This window comes from Orcinus orca, chromosome 14 (genome assembly GCF_937001465.1).
Source record: "Orcinus orca chromosome 14, mOrcOrc1.1, whole genome shotgun sequence".
NCBI lineage: Eukaryota > Metazoa > Chordata > Mammalia > Artiodactyla > Delphinidae > Orcinus > Orcinus orca.
This window is the reverse complement of record NC_064572.1, coordinates 60,865,805-60,884,707: the sequence shown is the minus strand read 5'-3', so window position 1 is coordinate 60,884,707 and position 18,903 is coordinate 60,865,805. Positions and strand designations below refer to the sequence as shown.

The window sequence follows — 18,903 nt, the reverse complement described above, 5'->3', positions numbered from 1 at the left end:
GCATTTCTAACAAACTCCTCGCTAATGCCGATGCCGTTGGTCTGGCGACCACTGAGTAGCCAGAGTGTAGAGGGGCATTTCAGTGATTTCCTTCATCTGAGCCCTGAGCTAGAGGGGGGATATTTACCAGGCCTTTTCCTAAGTTTCCCACCACAACTGTTTCCCAGCTGGCCCTCGGCTGACCCTCTAACTTTCAGCTGCTGCTGAGCAGCCCTGGGAGCCTTTGGCATGTCAGAAGAATGAAATATAAAGGAATTGCTCTCCCTGCTCCACTCTCAGCCCACCCCCCCGGGGGGAGGCCGTCCACTGGTCTGCTCGTGCCTAGTGCATCCGGTTCCACACTAATGATGGCACGTTCCTGTCTGGGCTTGGCCCCTGCAAGGGAACTGCTACAGAGCTCTGCTGAATAGCTGTTTTGCTCAAAATATGTTTAATATGCTCAGAAAGGAAAACCACACAGGTTGGTCTGAAGTTTATAGAAGAAGCTGGGAAGAAAAACTGCCGAAGGTCTGCTTCTAAAAGGAATCCTTTAATTCATCATAGAATTTTAGAGCCGGAAAGGACCTTTAGAGATCTCCTCCCAGACCCTCATTTTGGAGAATCAAGCTCGGACCCGGCAAGGCTGTGACTTGTTCAAGGTCACCAAGCAAAACAGAGGTCATTCCACAGGTGTATTATTTCTGTTTAATCTTGCTTTAGGTTATTTATCTGGAACTGGATAACACAGAGGAGCTATTTCTTTCAGATGTCTCCTTTAATTAAAAGTTCTACTTTTCAAACAAAGGTAAAAATCAAGAGGCTGGATCACGGTTCTTGCCCCTCGTGGCCTTCGTTAGAAAACTTTACCAGATGCTTATATTACCCTAATAGGACCTGCCTCCCTGGTGGCAGTGACCCAAACTGCAAGTGTAGTAGTGCCTGGGAGGAACTTAATAGCTTCTAGAATGCATGCCCAATACCAGTTTTTCCTTCATGCCCATTGATTGCAAATGTTGTAAGCTGACCACAGTACTCTTTCAAGCCACTGCCAGTCAGTTTTTTCTGTCAAGTTGAAACTCATCTGCCATCCCTACAATAGAATTCATACCTTGAAAAGTCCTGTGACCTTCAGATCACGCTACATTTCAGCATGGCTAACCTGGTTGTTAAATACTCTTTAGCTTCTCATTCCCCCACCCCACCCCAGCTGCTCATTAATCCAATTATGAGTTTCCTTTATGCAACCAAACTTCTTGCCAAGTTGCAGAACTCTCGGAGTGATGTGTTTGCCTTTAGCGACTAGACAGCCCAGTAGATGCTGCTGTTGTGCTCAGACATCTCTGTAATTGGGACTGACCTCATTCTGATAGTGCAACACCCAGCATGTGCCCTCTAAGCACGCTACGAGAACTTTCTTCCCAGGAAGGCTCGCCGAGGTTAGTTTCTGCCCTGCAGTTAGAGCCCTGCCCCGTGCCTCTCTCCAGCCTCCCCAGCGAGGCATTAGGAAGGCTTCTGAATCACGTTTGGCTCCATAGACAGTGCCTGGGCCCTTCCTTTTGGTCTCTGGGTCCTGAACTGGAGCAGGCTCCTTTGCTGGCAGGAATGTCTGTCTCCATCTGGGGAGTCAGTCTTCAGGTCTTCTCTTCATTAAGACATCAGCCTCACTCAGCCTTGCTCTTGGCTGCCAGCCACACTGACAAGCCAGCAGGAGAAGTTCCATCAGGAAGAGGTGTGCCGCCCTCTGTAGGCAGGAAGGCACCGCCTTGCCTGCGGGGCTGCCTGTGCAGGCCTTGTGGGCCTTGTCCCAGGGGAGCCTTTGGAACACTCTCAGCGTTCTGATTCTAAGCCTGCGGGCAGCAGCTCGGGGTGGTGCTATCTGTAGCGTTCTCAGTGTCTCCCTGGCTCACGTCAGGAAAGGATGGAGTTCTTCCACCTCCTTGGCCACTCTCATCTGTCTCCTGCGTGCCTGCCACCAGCTCTCGCAGCTCCAGGCTGTTTGGCAACACCCTGAGTTATGTTAGAGATACAATAATGAATTATACAATGGATTATACATAATTAATTTATAATAAAACACACACACAGTGGTTTAATTTCTCCAAGTGAATGATGTGCCGCTCGCCAGATACTGCTGGAATACATTCCATAACTGACTGCTTCCTGGTCTGGAGGCGACGGCCAGCTGCCCTAGGGAGGGACCTTGGCAGGGGAACCTTCCAAGTCACAGATTCCCTCCAGGCTGCCTCTGGGGTAGGTCCCACAGAAGGATAATCCTTTACTGCCTCTACTATTGTTCTAGACATGGACCCTCATGGGGCTCTCACCCACCCCTGGACTGTCTGAGATCTGTTGTTTTCTTCATTCTCCCAGCCTTTCTCCCAGAGGATGGGAGATGCCCATGTGTTTATACTCTACCATTTCTTCCTTCCCTCCCTCCCTCCCTCCCTCCCTTTCCTTCCCTCCTTCCTTCCTTCCTTCCCTCCTTCCTTCCTTCCTTCCTCCCTCCCTCCCTCCCTCCCTTTCCTTCCTTCCTTCCTTCCTCCCTCCCTCCCTCCCTTCCTTCCTTTCCTTCCTTCCTTCCTTCCTTCCTTCCTAAATATGTACTGAGTGCCTCTTTTGTGCCAGACACTGTCCTTGGCTTTGAGTGCATACATGAACAAAACAGAGAGCCTTGCCCTGGTGGAGCTTATGTTCTGGCTGAGGGAGACAGACACTAAATAACAAAACATGAGGAATGAGGAAGTCATCCAGCATGTTATAAAGTGATAGGTGCTGTAGAAAAAGAAAAGGCAGAGCAGGATAAGGGTGACCTGACACGATGGGGACAGGTTGCAGTTTTAAAGAGCATAGTCGGGACAGGTCTTGTGGAAAAGTGGCAGCCTAGGAGTTGCCAAGCCCTCCAGGAACAGGGAAGAAAGGTACTGCTGCACCTAACATTTGTAACTTTTGGTTTCAGATGTTCCAGATGTTTCTGTTCCTGCTGCTGCTGTGGTTTCTGCCCCTGACTGAGGGGTCCCTGCGCGCTGAACCCATGTTCACGGCCGTCACCAACTCAGTCCTGCCCCCTGACTATGACAGCAACCCCACCCAGCTCAACTATGGAGTGGCGGTGACTGATGTGGACCACGACGGGGACTTTGAGATTGTCGTGGCAGGGTAAGTACCTCCCGCCCTGGGTTTGACAGATACATTAGTCAGCTTTTGCTGTAATAGGGCCAGATAACAAATAGCTCCAAAAGCCCAGGGGCTTGTAACAACACATATTCTCATGCACTTCGGTCTTGGCCGGACTCAGCTGGGTTCTGGTAGGCTGTGTCCTTGCCTTTTTGCTGTAGCAGTGAGTTGGGATGGAGGGTCGATTGGAAGAAAAGTGCTTAATCCACAGGCTTTCCAGGGAGAAGATTTGAATGCCCTGCTTCAAGGCACTCTGTTCATATTTTGGCCTCCTTGGTTCTGCAGGTGTTACTTCCTCACCAGTGAGACACTAGAATCTCTATATACGAGGGATTTAAGGGTGACAATTATGGTAGAAGGGGATGCTCAAAGCTGCCTTTGCACAGCATTCTACACAAGACTAAGAAAACATGAATTGCCTGTTTCAGAGAAGGGGGGAAGTTGGCGATGAAGAAGGATAGTTAAACTTCCTCTAAACCATGCCTCGGCGCCCCCGGTCCCTTCTCTCCTGAGACGCAACATTGTGTATCAAGAAAAGATTTGGAGTCCAAATAGCTTGAGTTCATGCCTTAGATCTACAGCTTTCTAGTTGCATGACCTTGAGTCAGCCCCTTACGCACCGAGATTCAGATGAATCACCTGCAGAAATGGAGATAGCAAGACGCCCCCCATTGTGAAGGTTCAGTCGCTGTTGCACGTGAGTGCATTGTAAATTCTGCCAATCACCACTGATAATCCTTATTTATGGAGCACTAATATGTGCCAGGCACTGTGCTAAGCCTTTCCACGCACTGTCTTATTTAATCCTCCTGACAACACTATGCAGTAAATATACAAGAAAAGGAAATTAGGATTCAGAGATGGTGAGTGACTCGCCCTCTATCAAGTAAATAGTAAGTGGATGAGTCAGGATTTGAACCCCACGGCTCCCTAACTATAGAGCTGCTAAACTACATTGTACAAAGTTTAGTTATCACTTCAAAAACCAGCCAATCAATAAATACACTCCAGGGCCCTGTCAACCTCATTCTAGAAGGCTGGAGCTTTTATGGCAGCACTGAACAAAGTAAATGGCAAGTAACATTATTTGTAGCAGTTGCATGTAACAGTAGAAACCACTGACTTTGGCATTGGAAAACCTGGTTTTAATCCTGTGTCATCCAATAGTTGTGAGCCTTGTGCAAGTTACTTAACTACACAGCCCCCACTTTCCTCATCTGTAAAATGGGCATGTTGAAATCTACCCCTGCCTACCATACAGGGCAGTGGTGAGGATTAGTGCTGATGATGTATAGAAAAGATACTTTGTAAGTGCATTTCTTCTTTCATTTATTCTTTTCTTGTACACCGTGAAGAGTAGAAGTTCCTAGATTCTAGATCTCATGGAAGTCTAGATTAGTGTGCTGACAAATAGAACTTTCTACGATGATGTAGAAGTTCTATCTTGGTTCCGTCCAATATGGCGTCCACTGGCCACGTGTGGCTGTTGAGCACTTGAGATGTGGCTACTGTGACCAAGGAACTGGATTTTTCATTTTATTGCATTTTAATATTATACAGCCGCATTTAAATTAGACAGCACTGTCTGGGACTTCGGAAGGAAAACTAAAGAGCAGAGTGTGATAGAAAAGGGGGAAATAGGAATGGTTGTAATGACCCTTATTGCCGGGGGTGACCTGTGCAGGGCCGGAGCCAAGCAGCTTGTCTGTGTTCAGTTCTGTGACTGTCCAGTCACTCTCTGAGTCCAAGAGAAGGCTTCCTGGCCAAATCCTGCTTCCTGGAGCCTGTGCCGCTCTGCCAGGGTCTCTGGGTAAGGGGCGGTGATGCACTTCTGAGATGTTCTAGTTGGCCCTGCCTCCTACCAGATGACACCAGCCTCCCTCTGGTAGGCACTGGGAGCTGACAGAGGACAGAGAACAGTGAGGCAACTTCCCTTCTTCCTATCTTTCCCTCCTCCTGGGCCCCCACAATGATGACCAGGTTCTCCTTTCATCTTGGACAATGGGTGGCAAGCTCAGATTTCCATCCCACCCATCCTTTGAGGGGCAGGGGATTGTTACTGCATCTCCTGAGCACCCAGCTTCTTGCTTTCCCAGTGCTGGGCGTGCATTTCACCTTCCTTTTCAGTGAACCTTTTTCTCTTTCTCTTCCAAGGAACTCAAGAAATTTGCTTTTGTGTCTTCTATGGCAGAGCAGCTAGACCATCATTCATAGGCAGTTTAGAGTAGATGTCTAAACCTTGTCTAGCTTGCTGCTTCCTATGGGGCCCGTAGCACTTTGGAGTTATCCTCTAGAAGCAAGAACCAGACCATCCTGGGTCTTTATTCTGAATCAGCCAGAGACCAGGGGAAGGCCCTTGTCTCTTCTCCCAGCGAAGGGCTGAGCCAGGCAGCCCCTGTCTGAGAAAACTTGGGCTGCCAGGTGTTCTTCTAAAAGATGACATTGCTCACCACCAGCAAAGAGGAAGATTTACATAGAGGACAGGATGGCGAAATTGGGCAGCCTCCCAGCTCCAGGTCAGGCCTCCTTTGTGGCTGTTATTGATGCATTGTGAATTCTCAGAGCATCAGAAAGACACGTTCTAATTTAAGTACCAAAATACATTCCAAAGGCAAATATAACTCTTTATTATCTTCAGCTTAGGATGATTTGTCACTGTCTTCTTCTTTGGGCTGGATAACCAGGGGCTGACTATACAGACATATTTAAATCAGGACCTTGGCAGGTCATTCGGTCCACCCCTTGCCTTCCAATAAGGTCACACCTATTGTTTTTGGAGGCTCCCTTTATTTAGAGCCTTCCAAGGGAATGTGTGCAATCTTTTCGTAATCCAGCTCAGTTACTTATGTCAAGAATCTATGTGACTAAACTGAATCCCTCATATTCGAGCTTAGTAAGCCATTTCTTTTAACTTTTGTTTTGCTGTTACCTTTGAAGATTTAAACCAAGTGGTCACTACCCTTTCAAATAATGACAGCTAGGATCACTGCCCTGCCTTTCATGCCCTGTGGACTCCTTGGCGACATATCTGACTTTGACTTGCATTCAGTTTTATCCACCCTACACCCATATTAACTCTGTTTGATGGTAGACTCTGTTTAGGAATCACACAGCAGGAATTGAAATTTTTAAAAATTGAATGTGAATGCCTTTACCTGGGGCCCCTGCAGTCCAGCTCCTGACAGGCCCACCCTCTATTATCTTATAGACCTTTCCATGAGCTGGCACCTGAAGGCCTTTGCGTTTCTGACCCCTGGGATATTGGGCAGCTCTTCAGTTTATGAAATGCCCGCACTTGAACTAGTCTTGGATTTGTTGACCTTGTAGTGTGTCTGACTCCAGCCCTGTTGCTTTGAGTATTTACTCTCTGAATAGATTTGTTTTGTTTTGCCTTTTTGGTATCCTCCTTCTGGGTATTGATGGCATTGATTTTGAGCATGTTGTGGGTGAGTTTGTGTTGTTTCAGAGTCTTAAGTTAATTGTGATGGAAGGCATGTGCACACTTCTGACTCTGGGAGGAGCAGAAAATGACCGCCCTTTGCTCCGCAGGGGTGGGGGAGGGAGAGGGCCGGCTCTGATCCTCCGACACAGCTGGGCGAGTGCCTCTGCACGTGGAGGGCTGATCTGTTAACCGGCAGGTGCGTGATCGCGGGTCTGGGTACAGTCTCCTCTTTGCGGGGGGAGGGGGAGGATTTGATCACCCCCAGGAGACGTCGGCGCAGGCACAGACCATTGAATATCTTCGAGACGGGTTCCCCGGGTAAATAAAAAGCCTGGTGGCTTCTCCTTTTCTCAGTGGCACTAAACACCCAATCTACAGTCTCACGCAGTCTGGAAAGGAATCCCTGTTGGTGTCAATCTTGCACAATTCCTTTAGAGGAGATTTTGTTTCCTGGGATATCCCCAGAGGTCTGAAATAACCCCTCTACCCTGTCAGTTTCCAAGAAGTTTTGCCCAAGTGGAAAGATTGTAGTGGTTCTAAAGTTTAAATCATGATTTAGATCAGTTTTTCTACACAAAGAGCATTCACTTGATAAAACCTTAACACATTCTTCACACTTGGAAGGGTTTCTTTTAAAGAGATGCTACGTATTGTAAACCAGCGTTTCATTTTTTCTTAATTTTGCAACTATGTCAGAAAACTTTTTTAATTTACTAAAATTAATTGAATTATTTTAAAGGCAAACAGTATTCAGTTACCAGATTAATCATAATCATATAGGAGATATTTTTGCCATTATAAGTAATAAGAACAATGATAAAGAATGAGATATTTATCTATGATTAAACCAAAGCAGCATTTATGCATTTTATTACCAGCATATATAGATATATGCAGTATATATAGATGTATATAGTGTGTATAGATAGACATAGTAGATAGATGTAGTATCCATGTACAAATATTTAGGTGTATGTAGTAAATATGAATATATACAGTACATATACATACACACACATACTTTCAACAAAATAGGAAAAGTACTTTTGAACTTTCAGTCTTAGCTGTTTTGTAAAATATCAATATGACGTTCTAATAGATTTGATCATCAGTTTTGACAACTTAAAAAGTTAGATTATATCAATTTCTCTTTTTTTAATTTAAAATACCTTTTACATTTTGATAACACAAATGTTTTATTGCAAAAAAATCCACACACGGGGCTTCCCTGGTGGCGCAGTGGTTGAGAGTCCGTCTGCCGATGCAGGGGACGCGGGTTCGTGCCCCAGTCCGGGAAGATCCCACATGCCGCAGAGCGGCTGGGCCCGTGAGCCATGGCCGCTGAGCCTGCGCGTCCGGAGCCTGTGCTCCGCAACGGGAGAGGCCACAACAGTGAGAGGCCCGCATACCGCAAAAAAAAAAACAAATCCACACAATATAGATGAAAGTAAAAATCCATCTTTACCAACTTCCCATCCCTACTCTAAGCTCATCCCAGTCCCCTTCCAGAATAACAATTGTTTCCAGTTTAGTGCTTATACTTCTGAAAATTTCTATGTTACATATATATTTTTTAAAAATATGTAATTTCAAGAGGAATCAAACTGATACACATTGTTCCAGAGCTTGCTTTTCTCAGTGTAACATATTCATTGTTCGAACATGGATCTAACCTATTTTTTAAGTTACTTAGTGTGGATGTGCCACATTTGTTTTGCCACTCCTCAAGTGACATTTAAGCTGTCGCTAATCTGTGACCATTGCAGACAATGCTGTACTGCACATCCTTACACACATATGTGGATGTTTCTCTGGGATGATACCAAGAAGTGGAAATGCTGGGAATGATATGTACATTTTATACCTTAATAGATATTGCCAGTGTTAACAATCTCAATCTTCTTCTATGTATTCATAGCCTAGAAATAAAGGGTAATTTGGGGGATTATTGATATCAACAGCTATTCAGACATCTACTGTGTGTACTGCCACATAGGCTCCAGGGTCTGAACTTTATCAATTTAGATGTAATAAAGAAGCGGGGGGGGAGGGGAAGTCCTATTCTACATCTGTAAAAGAAGCTGCTGCTGTTAAAAACTGGATTGAGGAACTTCAATGCTCTGATTCAAACTGCTAAAAAGACTTCCTCTAAAGCTTCCTCTGCAAAAATATATTTCTTAAATGGTTCACCCTTAACCCTAAGATTCATTGTCCTCGGTATCATGGAAGAATGATTACAGGGTGCCAGCTCTTCTGCTATGGTTAAGCATGGACTGCCCCTGATTTTTTTTTTTTTTTTTTTTGCGGTACGCGGGCCTCTCACTGTTGTGACCTCTCCCGTTGCAGAGCACAGGCTCCGGATGCGCAGGCTCAGTGGCCATGGCTCACGGGCCCAGCCGCTCCGCGGCATGTGGGATCTTCCCAGACCGGGGCACGAACCCGTGTCCCCTGCATCGGCAGGTGGACTCTCAACCACTGCACCACCAGGGAAGCCCTGCCCCTGATTTTGAATACTAATAAGACAGGAGCTGGAGCAGGAGCCAGGGCTTTTAAACCCATTCTTAAAACTTTTATAAAAGGGTTACTAAGTAGTGCATGACAGGTTTTTGAGAGACATCTCAAGGCTACATCTGAACCTCCTTCTCCCCAGCCCTGGGCAGCCAGAAGCAATGGGCAAAAATGCCACTTCCCACCTCAAGTCACAGATTCTCCTGACAGCTCAAAGGACTGAGGCCCCTATGTCGTTACCCTGGTCTCACACACACACACACACACACACACACACACACACACACACAGCAAGGTGTCAGGAGGTATGGTAGGCAGAATAATGGCCTTCTAAAGATGCTCATGTCCTACACCCCAGAATCATGAACATGTGACCTTGCACGGCAAAAGGGACTCCACAGAGGTGATTAAGTTAAGGACCTCAAGATAGGGACATTATCCTGGATTATCTGAGTGGGCCCAATGTAGTCACAGTCCTTAAACGTAGAAAAAGAGAGGCAGAAGAGGAGGTCATAGTGATCTGATGTGAGAGTGGCCATGGAGGAAGTGGCCCCAAGACAAGGAATGTGAATGGCCTCTAGGAGCTGGAAAAGGTAAGGAAATAGATTTATCCCTAGAGCTTCTTTTTGTTTGTTTGTTTGTTTGCGGTACGCGGGCCTCTCACTGTTGTGGCCTCTCCCATTGTGGAGCACAGGCTCCGGACGCGCAGGCTCAGTGGCCATGGCTCACGGGCCCAGCCACTCCACGGTATGTGGGATCTTCCCGGACCGGGGCACGAACCCGTGTCCCCTGCATCGACAGGCGGACTCTCAACCACTGTGCCACCAGGGAAGCCCCCTAGAGCTTCTTGAAGGGAATGCAGCTCTGCCAACACCTTGATTTCAGCACAGACCAGCGTTGGACTTGTGACAGAAGTGTCAGATAATCAACTTGTATTGTTTTATGCCACTAGGTTTGAGGTGATTTGTTACAGCAGCAATATGAAACTAATACATTAGGTAAAGGTCAGGTGCTTGGCGACATTTCTCAGAGAGGTGATGGCCGTTACCTCCGAAGATTTTAATAGTATTATTTTACTAATTTCACAGCAATAAAAGAAATACACCACCCACAAACATATTATTTAGAAGAATAAAAGAATATATTTAAAAGAAATACATCCCCAACAGAAGTATTATTTTTATTCAGTGGCATTCCCCTAAGAACAGGTTCGGTTTTGGAAAGAAGCCCTTACATCACACTTCATTCCTAGGTGGCCATCCACATTAATTCACCCTGCAGCTCGCTGTGTGACACCTGGTACCATGGGTGGTTGGAGGTGGGGAGAGGAGTTCAGAACTTTTAAAGATCTCACTGTCATTGCTGAGGCAAACACACTCACTTGGGTGAGGTCATAAGTGACTTGTGCCCCTGGGGAGATGCAAACATTCCGAGAGGTCAGAGCAGGTGGAGAGCACTTCTGGCTGAGAATCACAAAGGCCTTGGAGGGGCATTTGGATGGTCACAGGAAGGATAGGTTAGGTCTATTTAACAAGGGGGCAACGGCCTCTCCATGTTGAAGAGAACTTTAGGCTTATTTGGATTTTGTTGTTTGTTTGTTTTTAAATTAATTTTTTTTAAAGCATTTTAACAAAAGACTGATTTTCACAGAGTATTGAAGAGTATTTAAAAAAAGCTGCTCCAAAATAGTAATATAATTAAGACACTAAAATTGCCTTTGCTGAAAACGGCAAAGCTACTTTTAGTCTGAATTTTTCATCCATGCAGAAAGTAGATGTATGCCCTGTCTCCAGTCACTTTGCTTTAAACTCTCTTCTCCCATTTTTTTAAGCGGTGGGCTGGATGGAAGGTCTTCCTTGTCCACTGCGTCCCACACCAGGCTCCCCAAGGTTCAGGCCCACAGCAGGCAGGAGCCCAGACCAACCCTCCACCCCACCCTCACAGGCCTCAGGCCTTCTTCCTCTCCCCCCTCCCTCCTCCTCCCCTTCCTTCTCCCAAGCTCACCTCACACTTCCCTCTGGAACAGATGCTATTTCCACTCCTGGAATCACTTCTGCTCTGGGGGTCCAATCTGACCCCTGCCTCCCTCTCTTGTGTTTTTCCTCATACACCCCTTCTCCCCAGTGCTACTGACCTGATGAGTCACTTTCTTTCAAGAATGCTATGGTTTTGACTTAATTTTCCCTCTGAGGAATCAGTTACTTTTGAGGCGCAGGTATCTAAGAAAGCATTCAAGGATGTGAAGAAGCTAAAAGCAAACATTCCCCACTTCAGATTTTTACATGCTCTCCCCTCGTTTACCTTCACCTGTTTGCAGACTAAACTTGTGAAGGGGTGGAGGGCAGAAGCAATGTCTTGTATTTTACTTCCATCATCTCACTTTAAACCATCACAGCAGTCCATACGATGTGTAGTATTTAATTGTGTCTAAGTCACACATTTTTTCACACTTTTTTATTGACATATAGTTGATTTACAGTGTTATGTATTAGTTTTGGGTGTACAACACAGTGATTTAAAATTTTTATAGATTATACTCCATTTATAGTTATTATATATTGGCTACATTTCCTGTGCTGTACAACATATCCTTGTAGCTTATTTTATATATAGTAGTTTGTACCTCTTAATCCCCTACCCCTAGTGATTTTAACGTCTCTAAAATTGGGATGTGACCTACAACTGGCAGCTTGCATTTAATTGGCAGGGTTTTTTTCTCTAAAGATATATAAAAAAATGGTGTCTGATCCCTGATGATATTTTAGATTTGATGAAAGCACTGTAGATAGGGTTATCCCCATTTTGCAGATGAGGAAATCAAGGCCCAGAGATCTGCTGAGAGTCATAGAGATGGTGAGAGGTGGAACTGTTATTCTATATGTGCCCGTTAAATTAGGTTTGTTAATTGTGTTGTTCACGTCGTAACGGTAGTCCATTTCTTTCTGTGGTTCTGTGTTGTTGTGTATATGTTGAGGCTGCTTTATTAGATGCAATTTTAGGATTCTTTTTTTTAAATTGAGATATAATTGACAAATAACATTATATTAGTTTCAGGTATACAACATAATGATTTGTTATTTGTATATATTGCAGTGTCTTAAGAATTCTTATATTTTCCTGGTGAATGAAAGCCATTATCATTATGAAGTGACCCCAGCCATCGCTAATTCTGCTTTTGGTCTGATGTTATTATAGCCACTCCATCTTTCCTTTTGTTAATATTTGACAGGAATATCTTTTTCCCATACTTTTGCTTTGAACTCTCCAAAGCCCCTGTGTTTTAGGTATGTTTCTTGTATGCAGCATAAGTGTGGCATAAGTGTGGCTTATGTTTTTTTCAACTGTTTAACCATTCTGCTGTCCTGTTACTAATGAGGTTAGTCCATTCCATTTAATGGGAACATTGATATGTTTAAACTTGTTTCTATTATCTTATTTTTTTTAATTTCCAAGCTTTCAATGCTTCTTTTCTTTTTCTTTCTTGCTTTTTAAAAATTGATTGATTTAGGGGCTTCTCTTTTTTTTTTTTTGGTTGTGAGGTAAAGATTCTTGTTTTTGAAATTTCATTTTTTGCCTCTACTGATTTGAGATTTATACCCTCTACTTCTGTACTTTTAGTGGTTCCCTTTGAAATTTTATGGTACATTTTTAACCTAACAAACTCTAAAATTATCAACCCCTTTCTATAACAATACAGGGATTTTAGTACTCTTTAACTCTGAACACCATTTCCTGGTATACATATAGTACTTTAGTCTTGCCCTTTGCAAACCCTGTAAGTTATAATTATTGTTATTGTTTTTATCTAAAAGCAGTGTTTTTATTACTATCCATTTTTACCATCTTATTTGCTCATTTTTCTTCTTACATCTCAGAAAGACCTTCCTATCATTTTTCTTCTTCCCAGCATACCTCTTTTAGCTGTTCTTACTGAATGCCAGTTGCTGGTAAAATCTCTCAGTTGTTGTTTAATCTAAAAATATATTTATTGTATCTCCATTCTTGAAAGATAATTTTTCTGCATTCAAAAATTTTAGGCTGACAGTTTTTATTCCTCTGTCACTTGTTGCTAAGATGCCAATCACTAGTAATGTCACTCCTTTGTAGGTGGTCTGTCTCTTGCCTCTCTTTTTTGTCTTTTGGATTTTGCAGTTTCACTACTATATGTATTGATATGGGTCTTTTTTTTAACCCAGCATGTGCTTCCTGAGTCTGAGGATTCATGTCTCTCATCAGCTCTTAATGGTTCTCAGCCATCATCATTTTAAAACTCTGTCCCTTCTCTCTACTCACTCCTTATAGGACTTCACTCAGACATGTCAAGTTTTCTCATGCTAGCCTCCAAATCTCTTAACCTTTTTCATTTTATTCATCTCCTGTCTCTCTGTGATGCTGCATCCTGGGTAACTTTCTGGGTATATCTTCCAGTTCACTAATTCTTCCTTCAGTTGCATCCAAACTGTTGAGTTTTAATTTCAAAAACTGTTTCTCATTTCTAGGAGTTTCATATCCTTTTGCAAATCTCCCCAGTCATTTCTGATAGTGTCTTGTTGCTTACTCATTTATTTCATTCTTTGTTCCGTTAAACATTTCTTACATAGATATATTCTGTATTTGACAGTTCTGATATCTACAGTCCTTGGGGGTTTAATGTGTTCTTAGCTTTTTGTTTTTTTCTTATGCTTATTTGGAGTGGCTTCCCTTCTTAGTATATTTGCTTGATCTTAAAATGTGGGAAATCTGTGGCCCTAAAATGGAAATGCTTTTTACCAGAGAGGATTTGTAGTTATCTCTGCCGAGGGCCTGGCGGTCCTACTAACCTGGGAACACTATAGGTCTCTCCAAGGGTTAATTTAGGATTTAATGTAGGATTCTAGGGTTCAGCATCTCCACCATGCTGCCAGTTCAACCTATTTGTTTACCACTCATTGCTGCCAGATCTAGTTTTGGCTCACTTTTCTGTGGGATGGGGTAATTTGTGGAGACTTCCCTTAAGTTTGTACCCAGTAATATATTAAAGATATGTTTTATCTGGGACCTACTTGTTTTGTAGTGATAAGGTCCTTCAGCAGTCTATCATATGGATGGAAACATAAGTCTGGGGTTGTCAGTAGGTTTAGGATCTCCAAAACTTATTTTTCTATTACCAAGAAGACTTGGGAGGGTATGTGCAGTTGAAAGAAGTAGTATTTAAGAGATTCTCTTCCTTATCTCTTCAGAGGTGCTTTAATTTACTTTTTGCAAAATAGAAACATTTCTATGGCATGGGACACTTGGGTGTGAAATGGAGAAGTATAGGGATGTGTGTTTATGGGGAGAGAAGCTTGTGCAATAAGCCACATGCACTCAAGTAGCCAGGCCAGACCCTTGGACTGTACCTCAATGGAGGAACATGGGAAAGTCAAGATTAAAGTCCGTTTCCAGTGTAGATGATACCATATAAGGTCACTGGTGTTTGGTTATGTCAACCAAGGAAATGTGTGACTGTGCACATCAAAAAGGACCCCTTCCGCCTCAGCAGCCATCTTTCCATGTTGTTTATAGGATTACAGCCATATGAAGTCATGGGCAACTACCCAGTATCCTTTGACATGCCCTAGTGTTTTGGTCACCCTGTTTGCTGGCCACGAGTGGGCAGTGGTAGGATGAGCAGGCTAATGAGTCTACCTGGTTGGGAGCTACTCTGGAGAGCAGCATTGCATTGGTGGAATCATCAGAATAGGGTAGCAGAATCTTCTCTTTGAACCTCCACACTGTCTTCATTCCTTCTTTTGGGAAGAACGTTCCTTCTCCTTTGGCGAACTGTTCTAATCACAGGATCCTTTGGGGCTGCCAAAGTATCCTTTTGGCCACTAGGGATTAGTCTGGGGTTCTCTGTGACCTAAGACTGTCCAATCAGCTTCTTGATCTGAGATTTTTCATCCTGAATCTAAGGAAAGCTCTACCTTTGCTCTTCGATCATGAGTTGTAAGACTATATTACAGTACTACCACAGACATGTCCCCATCCCCCATCCCATGGAGGAACCTGAGAGAATAAAGGTTACACCCAGAAAGAAGAAGAGAGAATTCTAGGGGCATCAAGGCCATGGTTACTGTACCTTTGAGGTCCCTAATCCTATGGGTCTCCTGCACCTCTCCTTCAGTTCTGGGAGCACCTTGCATACCTTCAATAAATCCTCCTCTCCCCATTGTTTTCTAGACCTAGTTTTCTCATCTAATGCCAAAACTAATGATATGTAAATTTGGACAAGGCAGCCCCTTTACATGCTAGAGCAAGCACCCTATCTGGTGCTGTGTCGCAGACAAGAGCTTAACCGTCCTAGCCCCAAAGGAGATCCTGTGGCTGCCTAATCAGAGGAAAGATTCTTAAGGATATGTAAGAGCGGTTGACGATCTGTGATTAGTGTTAACCTATGTTTCTGAAGGAGTTTTTGCTAGCTGGATCAGATTGAAAAGGAAACTCAAACCAAAGAAATACCATAATGGTATTCAATTAAACAGTAAACATTCTGTATATATACTTTGATCAAGAATTCTTCTTAAAATTTGCTCTCACTTTAGATTGCGGACTCCTAAAGGCAGGAACTTTCTCTTTTTCGTCTGTGCACCTACAGTGCCTAACACATAGAGTTCAATAAATGAATGAAGTGAGATAGGCAGGAGTCTCAAGGATGGATAGAGGGTCTTAGGTAAGGGGGTTAATGACAATAATAAGCATTAGCTATACTCAGAAGCAATTGATTCAAGGACTTTAGTCTTGAGAGCAACCTCAGTCAAATCAATAAACAAATCCTACGTATGCCTACCTGCCACGTGCATAGCTGTGTGCTCTGTGCTTTGGCAGATACAAGAATACAGACCCTTCCTTCAAGCCATCTTAGTCGTAATGGAGATAAGGCACATGTGGAAGTAACAGGGCAGCGTGTCATATGAGCTCTAGAGGAGAAACTCAGTCCATGTTCAGCACACTTATCAGGCTCATCTCCCCAGTGAATATTTCAGTTTTCCAGTTTCTTAAAACACTGAATTTGATCTGAGGTTGCGGTCATAAGGCTTTTTCCCCGTCTGGAATCTCTCTATGATGTCACACGTTAGATCTTCTCTTATTACAGCCAAGGTCCCTGTGTTCATTTCCCTTTCATTCAACCACAATAATTGTTTGTTGACTGAGTAGTCCCAAGGAACTGACAACACTATTGAGCCTCCAGTCCTGGTTCTTCCCGGTTCCTGTCTAACACCTCAGAGAGGCAGTAAAATGCACCACTAGCTACAAGTGCCAGCAGCCTTGTTTTGTTTCTTTGTGATTTTCTTAACATAAACTTTTCCATCAGTCATCTGTTGTCCATATTCTTCCCTCCAAGCCAAAGCAAATTATGGAAGAAGAAGGAGGGAGAAGTAAGCTAGCCATTTCCCCCAATTCCCTCCAAATAAGATGGGCCATAATTCTAGTTCCTTTAGTATCTTTTGAAGTTGTTTCCCTATTCTGGGAAGCTGTGGATGCACCAGGCTATAGCCAAGGCTGCATTCCTCCATCCCCCCATCACTCATTGTTCCATCTGGCTGGCCCGGGAAGGCCTTGGTTAAGCCATTTCAGCCCCTGATTCCTGGACAGCACCAGAGCCTTGGAACAGACCCAGAGGCTGAACGCTGTCCTTCCCCCACTGCATCCCCACCCACACACAAACCATTTTGCCTCCACAAATTAGGAAAACTTTGAAACATATGGCAAGTCTCATTATAAAAGTTTCCTTTCCATACAATTCATGAATGTCAAAAGGCAAGAGCTAGTGAAATAACGTATCTCAAAGTATCTAAAATCCAAGTCAATCTTTGGAACATATCTAACATTTCATGGGGAAATAAATCTTTAATTTAAAACTAGGAATTAAAAAGAGGACAACTTCATTCTTGGTTCAGAAAGCTAGAGAGCTAAAGAAATTTTCAAGGGACACTGGTAACTTTATGATGACTTTCAGACAATAATACTTCCAAGGCTGTGGTGAAGACAAATGAGATAAGACATATGAAGTGCTTATAACAGCATCTGGCACATTCTAAATGCTCAATTTTTAGCATGTTGAGGGTGATTATGTTTATTTAATGCCTAATATAACAGAACCAACCCTCATCTTAGAAACCTAAGTGTTTCTCTCTATCCCTTTTTCCATCAATGGAAAAAGATAGCACTGTGGAACATTTTCTGTTTTTAAATTAGAACTATATCTCTTCTGTTCTTAATTTTTAACACAGTCATTTACACATTTTTATACTGTGCCGTCTGAAGACACGCTGTCCTAAAATAAGTTGTCTTGTATTTTACTTAGTTTCCTATAAATCAATGTCCCACCTAGAAAAAAGTTTGTTTATCCCTATTATATGACTCAGCTTTTATTCATTCATTCTGCAATTTTTTTTTATTAAGTTACCATGTGGCAGGCACCTTGCTGAGCCCTGGGGATTAGCAGTGAACTAGAACAACTCCCGCCTTCACAAAGCTCAAAGAGAATCAATGTGCCTGATGAATTAAAGAAATTTGTACTTTGGGAAAGAATTTCAACTTCCTTTAACCAAATCCTGTATCAGAATTCATAATTTGTAACCAGAGAGGTTTCTCACTTCCACTGTCCATTTTTGCTAAAATATGCTAATAAGAAATAGAATGATAAAACAAATAGTGATAGAAAAGAGAAGGCATGACTTGGGCAGTCCGTGAATTAATCAGCTCCTGAATAATCAAGAGGTGATATATAAAATGTAAGTATCATAGTTCATGCCTTCTTAAATAATTAAACCTATTAAAGAAGGGACCAAAAGACCGCATTTCAGAAGAAATTAGTAGCCTGAAGGCAGAGGGTTAGCAAAAAGGAGCTCTATAGTCGCATGTATAAGCCTTTTCTATATTGTAGTAAACCAAGCAGGTAGCAGTAAGAGGGATGGTTATATGGATTCTCCCATATATTTTAAAGTAGCGGGTGCCAACGTAGAGGTTGCAGAATAATTACAAGGCATCTGAGAATCTACCTGTGCGTGGGCATTTTATCAATAGACACACAGCGACTCTTATACAGAGATTTTTTTTTAACATTAAAAAGGTATCTTCATACTTGAAAAGAGTTGAAAAGCCATGGTCTTAAAATATGTGCTCATGTACTGTCAAAGGAATGGGGCTAAAAGGAGCCAGAGAAGGGTCACTGAAAGGAGAAGAAAGAGTGAAGCCATCAGACAAGAGATGGAGAGAGGATGAGAGACTGGAGCAGTAGGAGAAAAAGAAGCGAAGGAGGAAATGTGCATGAGATATGGAAGGGAAATATGGAGTCGTGCAAACCTGCATTAAAAGTCCAGCTCTTATGGGGTTTCCCTGGTGGCGCAGTGGTTGAGAGTCCGCCTGCCGATGCGGGGGACACGGGTTCGTGCCCCGGTCTGGGAGGATCCCACATGCCGCAGAGCGGCTGGGCCCGTGAGCCATGGCTGCTGAGCCTGCGCGTCCGGAGCCTGTGCTCCGCAGCGGGAGAGGCCACAACAGCCAGAGGCCCGCGTACCGCAAAAACAAACAAACAAAAAAGTCCAGCTCTTAAAAACCTTGTGGTTGCCAAGGAGGGGGGGAGAGGTGGGGGAGGGATGGAATGGGAGCTTGGGGTTAGCAAATGCAAACTATTATATATAGAATGGATAAACAAGGTCCTACTGTAGAGCATAGGGAACTATATTCAATGTCCTGTGATAAACCATAATGGAAAAGAATGTTTTTAAAAAGAATGTATATATATATATATGTATAAGTGAATCGCTTTGCTGTAC

General features: G+C 43.4%; 1 protein-coding gene across 7 annotated transcripts in view; it reads left to right on the top strand.

Moving 5' to 3' along the window:
* The window catches only part of CRTAC1 (cartilage acidic protein 1), a 155,597-nt gene that overhangs the window by 15,345 nt on the left and 121,349 nt on the right, over window positions 1-18,903 (top strand). For all 7 annotated transcript variants that reach the window (XM_049697451.1, XM_049697449.1, XM_033425725.2 and 4 more), the window contains exon 2: window positions 2,936-3,135. In XM_049697451.1, the coding sequence (XP_049553408.1) occupies window positions 2,936-3,135 (200 nt within the window). The remainder of the gene's footprint in view (window positions 1-2,935; window positions 3,136-18,903) is intronic.